The sequence below is a fragment of the Alosa alosa genome, chromosome 4 (assembly GCF_017589495.1).
Source record: "Alosa alosa isolate M-15738 ecotype Scorff River chromosome 4, AALO_Geno_1.1, whole genome shotgun sequence".
NCBI classification, from domain to species: Eukaryota; Metazoa; Chordata; class Actinopteri; order Clupeiformes; family Clupeidae; genus Alosa; species Alosa alosa.
In genome coordinates this window covers 10,665,112-10,672,611 of record NC_063192.1, presented here as the reverse complement: position 1 = coordinate 10,672,611, position 7,500 = coordinate 10,665,112, and the positions used below count along the sequence as shown (strand labels likewise).

General features: G+C 45.6%; 2 protein-coding genes across 5 annotated transcripts in view; one reads left to right on the top strand and one right to left on the bottom strand.

Moving 5' to 3' along the window:
- Window positions 1-6,275, top strand: part of LOC125293041 (leucine-rich repeat and transmembrane domain-containing protein 1) — a 9,431-nt gene extending 3,156 nt beyond the window's left edge. The window contains exon 3 of the mRNA XM_048240660.1: window positions 5,335-6,275. Coding sequence (XP_048096617.1) covers window positions 5,335-5,834 — 500 coding nt within the window. The 3' untranslated portion in view covers window positions 5,835-6,275. The remainder of the gene's footprint in view (window positions 1-5,334) is intronic.
- The window catches only part of cacna2d3a (calcium channel, voltage-dependent, alpha 2/delta subunit 3a), a 186,941-nt gene that overhangs the window by 39,341 nt on the left and 140,100 nt on the right, over window positions 1-7,500 (bottom strand). The gene's annotated exons all lie outside the window — the stretch shown is intronic.

The window sequence follows — 7,500 nt, the reverse complement described above, 5'->3', positions numbered from 1 at the left end:
GTGGAAAATTCAGATAATCTTGAAATGGACTTACAGTACACTGAGCTAACCTGCAAGTACACTGAGCTGTGTAAGCTCACTGAGCAAAAATAGTACACTAAGTGAAGCAATACTCATAGGAGAGGGTACAGGATCTGCAAAGTGTGTGGCACTTCAAAGTGGATTCAAAGTTTGGCACCGTTTTGTACAAGCTAAAAGATTCTGTTCCGATTAGTAGGGAAGTTTAGGGGAGTGCTTTTTGTGCAAGGTCAAAATTTGCTCCAATTAGCCTCTTTCAGTGGCTGGCTGTCTCCCTGGGAGATGCAGAGAGGGAAAAGAGTCCATGTCTGAGTTGAGCAGCACTGTTAGGCGTGAGCATGTGAGTTGGTTCTGCTGAATCTGTCTGGATGTGTGCAGGCTTCGGCCGTAGGTGGTATCAATCGATCGGTTTTGTCATGAGTGGGATGGTAGGCGCAACTTTGCCCAGCGGCCTCCAGACCGAACAACATGTTAAGAGGCACGAAAAGGGCAATATGAATATACAGTAATACCCGAGATCCCAAAACTTCTCATTCTATATAAAGATTAGTGATGCCACTCGGAAAGATGCAAGTGCTAAAAGATAGCTTGCTGCCAATCCCTGAGAGAGAGAGAGAGTGTGAAAGAGAGAAAGAGAGAGATAGATAGCGGAAAGGGAGGGACATACAGAACTGGTTCTGGAGAGAATCTGAGGCAGACTATGGGGTTTGTTTCTGACACCACCGGGGGCTGATCAGCCTCTAGAGAGGTTCTGAGATCCTCCTCTTCATGGCTTGGCACGGAGCCGCAGCAGAGACATGCGTGACGTGACCCTTGGATTACACAGGGGTCAGGGCTGGCGCTGCCGCTCCCGCTCCCGCTCCAGCTTTTTAAATAGACCCACTTCAAAGGCACAGGACATTGGACAAGCTGACGGGGCCAGTGGGGAAAGCATGACAGCGTTGAAAGCTATGCACAAGCCAGAACTGATACCTAAGCACGCTAACACTGATACGTCAGTTATGGCTAGCAGTGTTTTTCTGTCATCCTTTGCTTGCTGAGATTTCCTCTTGGGCATGCACTGTTGGGGGTTCAGTGCTTTATCAGGACACAAGCAGGTTGCCATCACCTGATGGATATCACAGCAAATGTCAACAACACTTTATCATCACAGCAGGCTAAAAACCCACAGCATGTGCTAAAACATGACACAGGTATAAACCATTGAGGAGCAACAGAATATGGGCCAGCAGTCAACTTCTGTGTGTATTAGGGCTCACACACACACACACCAAAGTCAGCTAGCCTGAGTAAGGGCAGAATATCCATAAATTACAGTGTACTTTTTTACCATCACCATGATCAGCAATCAAGAATGAATGTTCAATGTGAATGATCTAAGCCCCCATCCATTGGACTAGAGGTTGCTGTTAAAAGTCTTTGTCAGGGCTCCGAACCGGTTTAAGGAACGAAAACGAAAACCGAAAACGAACGGAATTTTACAGAATTTTACGAGGAGCGGAAACGGAAACGAAAACAAAATGGTCTTCAACTGTTCCGGAACAGAAACGTTATTCTGAAATCCACAAAACCGGTTAATAACGTTTTTTTTTTTCGTTCTCTATATATTTTATAAAATTTCACAAAAGCATATCCTATGTCAGGGAGACTATTTCCGGTTGTGCGAAAAACAAGCCCGCATCTACACTGTTATTGTGAGCTAACAAGCCGCTATGTAGGCGAACAGCCTAATAATTTGATTTCTGCAGTTTGAAAAAAAAAAAAAACGAATAAATGGACCTTTGGTCCAAATGTGTATATTTTGTCTTGCTGTTGTAATGTAACCTATCCGTCTGCCACTTCGGATCTTAGGCCAGCTCGTAGCATAGGCTACTGAAACTGATTTGGAAATTGCTTGTAGCCTATGCGTAATAGCCTATTTTGCCTGTCCACGCCTTGTCGTTTTAAAGTCATTTCATTTGAAATGTTTGCGCAATTATAGCCTATTCTATGTAGAAGAGTTAAACGGGAAATTTGAGATAGGCCTTGTCAGCAACAGACAGGTTCGTTTATAAACAGGGTTGGAATTATAGCGCAAGCCTTTTAAGATCTCCATATGGATAAAACTTAGGCTACAACCAGGTAAGGAGTTTAGCACGTATCCAGAAATATTTTTGATAAGAAATTATTTATAGGCATAGGTTAGGCCTACAGTAAGTCTGTAGGCTATGGGATGGATAGCCCATCTGAATGTTTTTGGATGCCGCCTGTGATTTATTATTTTTGGGCATAGCTACGATATAGGCTAAATCAAGGGGAAATAATGAGTATGTCTATTCTAAGGTAAAGTCCACAAAAATAGACTTGATAGGCCCGCCAAACACTGCCGGAACTTTAAGAACGAACGATATTTTGCGTTCCGAACCGGTTCAGGACCGATATGTTGGTGGCGGAACGCATGCAAGAACGAAAACGTTAAACATAGGCCTACCTGAACCGTTCGGAACGGAACGTTTGAAAAATTATTTCGTTTTCAAGCCCTGGTCTTTGTAGCCCTGAGGATGAGAGCACTGTCCTCCATTTGTGACAGGACACCACAGGACAGAATGCTGTTGGGCACCCCACGTTTTGTGCACCTGCTACGCCTCACGTTTTTGTAGAGGCGCCTTGAGCGCCTTGAATTGAAAAAAAAAAAAAACTTCAACGAAAAAACGCCATTTGTGTTTTTATTAAAACATAAACATAGCAAACTGCCCCCTGTCTAATCTCGTCCTTAATCAGCTTCATTTCTCCATGTTACTGATCAGGCATCCTGGTCTGTGTTGCTTTTCCTTAGCATCAGCGCTAGCCTTTATATTGCTTAGTAGCACTGTGAAGTTGACCTGGTTTTTGATGGCACTGCTACAGCTCACCTCTGAGGGAAATGAGAGCCAAGATGGCGGGTGGGTGAGCACGAGAGGAGCGTGGCGTGATTGGCTGGATGTGGTGGGCACTGAGGTGTGAATGTCATCAGTCATGGCCACTCCAGAGGAGGACGAAGCCATTGCGGCTTAAAGTGAAAAAGTCCAATGCAGCTGCTCATAAAAAGAAATGCACAGAAATAAACATAGAAAAGAGGGTAGAGGGGAGTGAGAGGGGATATGCAAGGGGAAAAGAGAGAGAGAGAGAGAGAGAGAGAGAGAGAGAAACAGCAAGAGAAAGAATATCCTGTCAGGCAGTGTAATGCAATTTGAAAATGCAGTGGCTTTGGTCCCAGCCCCCACAGCAAGAGAGGCGATCGGGATTAAAGCAGCTAAAAATGCTGTCCAATTAGCTGACGGAGGGGGAGAGAGAGAAAGAGAGAGGAGAGAGAGAGAGGAGAGAGAGAAAGAGAGAAAGGAGAGAGAGATGAGTGGTTGAAAGAAAGAAAGGGGGTAGAGGGGCTGCAGCATTATTAATATTATTTTTATCAGATGAGTAATATGAACGCTGTCACAGCTGTTCCTTCTAGAGACACAAACACACACACACACACACACATACACACACACACACACAAACACACACACACACACACACACACACGCTTAACGCACACGACACGCTTAACGCTCGCCTTATCGCGCACTGCACACACACACACACACACACACACATTATACACTGCACAAGCCCTACAGTCAAATTCAACAGCACACTCTGACCCCATCATCATATGCAGATTAATTGAAATCCACAACAGGAATCTTAGATCAGCCATTTGCCTTAAGCAGATCTGAAGGGTAAAGGCCTCCCACAAAACAATGAGAGACAGACCAAAGTCAGCCAACTGCATGTGCTCAGTGGCCCAATCTCCCAACGAGCCATCTTCATTCGTCTTCACAAGCGTATAAATAGACCTATTAGACAGGCACCAGAGCAAGCGTCCCATGGCTACATTAAATCGTTACCAGCAAACAGACCGTGAAGCATTCGGGGCTAAGAAATGCAACAATATGAAATTCATTAATTCAACAAATTAGCTGTGTAGGTTGTTGTAAGTGTGTGTGTGTATCTGTGTGTGTGTGAGTGAGTGTGTACACACATCGGAGAAAACACTAAAATCTCCCCTGCGACATTGGGGACCTCACTTGACGGACTTTTCCCAGCAGCGTCCTGCTTCGAGCGAGGAACACCGCTGCTCTTGCCTCACCACCATGCCACTGACCTCAATTCACAGCACAGGTCCTCGCCGTTCGAAATTCAAATGGCACGTTTTTGAAACCATCCAGGCCAGTGCACGAAAAGAACACACGCGAGAAGCAGATGGATAAAAGAGAGGACAAGGGAGGAGGTGAAAGGAGCGAACGACTGAATGACAGAGAAAGAGAGAGAGAGAGAGTAGGTGAGGAAATAGAGTAGGTGAGAAAATAGAAAATAAAATCCAGGAGAGAAAGAGAGAAAGAGAGGATGAAAAGACAAAAGAAAGAAAGGAAGACAAAGACAGAAAGAAAAGAAAAGAAATGAGTGAAGATGAAATAAAGAAGTGTTGTGACTGCTCTCCCGGCCTCATCACAATAAAAACTGGCCTTGATGAGCATACTCTCGGCGGGGTGCCTGACGAGACCTGTAGATGTTAACGTCTCGTTAGCTCTCCTCAGGTAATTGACATTTATTAGCATCAGAACGAGATCAGCGAGCTGCTAAACAGCTGCGTGTGTATCCGCTCCACTCAGGCCTAATTACAGAAGAGGAGGAGATCACACAGACATACACACACACACACACACACACACACACACACACGGCTGGCTGGAACCTCCTGGTGCGGGAGCAGCTGGTGTGGTCTGCGTGTGGACCGCGGGGGGAGACAGAGGCTACCTGTCAGGTTCCTGTGTCTGACTGTGCATGCATTGACAGCCACTACAATACAATACAACACAAACAATGCAGCATGTGGCCCTCTGTGAAGTGTATTCCCTGCTCACGGTGCTCAGGTGTGAGGGCACTGCTGTGTTTATGGTTATGGTTGTGGTTCTGTCTGTGGCAGAGCAGAAACACCCTCCAAACAATGCACCTGAGATAGACTGCAAAACCACATGGAGTCTGACTGTGCACAGACTCATTGGGAACATATTACTGTTGAATATGCTTTAAAAACAATACAAATCAGTGTCAATGGAACTCATTGTCAACACCAGATAAAACACAATACTTTACTTTCACAAACTAATTTTACTAACATTTACTTATATTTTCCTATATTCAAATATTTAAAATATCTAAATTCTGCATACAGAATTACTTTCATAATGTGCTAATAACAATTCATGTTTCATGTATTTCTCTTTCTATCCGTGGACCAATCCTATACTGTAGGTGGTGTGGTAGACGAGGTCACCTGCACCCAGCCTGATGCCATGAAAGACAAGGACCTACAGCAGGTCCCATACGAGCTCTTCCACTCCTGCATGGCCACCAGCTACCACTACCTGTTCGCCAACCTGCGCCACCTCGAGTCAGAGCACCGGCACCGCGATGACCACCTGCACCTGCCGGAGCTCGGGGGTGGCGGAGGAGAGGGGGGTGGCAGCTCGCTACCCGAGTGTGAGCCCAAGCAGCGGCCGCGTCCGGTCAACCTGCGGCACGCCATCGCCACGGTGGTGATTACCGGCGTGGTGTGCGGCATCGTGTGCCTGATGATGCTAGCGGCGGCCGTTTACGGCTGCGCCTACGCGGCCATCATGGCGCGCTACCAGCGCGACCTGAAGAAAGCCGAGGAGCGGGCAGCGGCCGCCGCCGTGTCCCTGCCCGACAAGGAGAAGGAGAAGACGGGCACGGCCGACGAGAAGGAACCGCTGGAGAATACCATAGCCTGAGCGAGAGTGCGCGTGTGTGCGTGGGCACGCATGTAATGTCGTAACGCAAAGGCGGTGGGATGTGACTGGAGTCCTGTGAGCAGACGATGCAAAGACGCTGACACAAATGTGAGACCTGTTGCCATCAAGCACACACACACACACACACACACACACACACACACACACAATATTCACACATTTACTTCTTTATTTGTGTCCACAATTCAGAATTATTATATATATATATTATACAGGACATACATTTGAAAGGTGCAAACACTGTTCAGACATGATTCAATCATATGACTCTGTTGACAATAATAAAACAAGAGTGCAGCAGATGTTATGGGTACATACTGTACGACACCTTCTTCTCCAAACGTGGCTACTTGGTTACTTCCAATAATGGATGAAACACACACACACACACACACACACACACACACACACACACACACAACAGGCAGAACATGACCAAAATAACCTGCACACACACAGAAATACACACATGTACATTTTGAACATATACCTTTTCCACTGGATATGCCAACAAAAGCACACACACACTTCCTAATTATACATATATAAGAACTCTGAAAACTCCAAACACAACAGAGCCAAGTACAACACACAAACAAACACACACACACAGCATCAAGGCACTCACCCATGCCTGCATTTTTTTAGACTGCAGATAGGACTGGACTTGGTGCTGAGCAGTCTGGCAACTAACCAAACCTTGCACACACACTTCGCCCCTTTGCTCCTCGTCTTTGCCCCTTTAATACATACAGTGCAGGCCTCTGGCGGATTCCCGGGATGCTGGGACATGTGGACCCTCACTGGACTGGAGTTTGAAAATGTGAAATGGATTTTGACATATGTGCTGTGTGCGGTGTCGGCCAAAGATCCATAGAAAACATATCAGTGACTTCCATGACGACAGACCCAAAACGATGAACCCGTTCACTTTTAAAGCACAAAAGGCATTATGTACATATCTGCCGTGGTAGTGGTCAGATTGTTTTTATTTTGTTTCCTTCTCTTTTTTTGCTGGTTGTTTGAGTGTCATTTATTAGTCAAGTGGACTTTTTTTTTTTTGTGTGTGTAAAATGGGCCTATCAGGGTTTGACTGGGAAAGTAGGCAGCTGCTAACTGTGCATATCTTGTATTCCTGTGTGTCATAAGCAGGGGTGTGTATATTTTAGGTTTCTATAAGGTGTGTCTATCTGGGATAGCCTAAGCCTCAGAGGTCAGTGATGTGTATGATTGGGGTACACTGGAAGACCGAGTGTGGGCATTTCTTCGTGTTTGCATTTGGGAGGATCTGTGTGTTTGCATTTGTCTGCATCTCTATGTGTGTTTGTGTACAAATGTATGTGATCGTGTGTGTGTGTGTGTGAGAGAGAGAGAACATGTGTGTGTGTGTGCCGTGTGTTGTGTGCGTGTTAACTGTGTGTAAATGAGTATATCATTTGTCGTTTGTTCCTGTTCGTTCGCAACCGAGTAGAGCAACTGTTTTAGCAATAACATCTTTAGTCTATGACTTTCCGCAAAAGACTAACACTGTCTCGTTAAGCAATACTGGGTACTGAGAATTAAATGGGACAGAATGGGAAGAAATCTTATTTGGATTTTTTTAGTGTGGAATTTCTGCCCATGCCTTGGTTTGACTTGACCACAG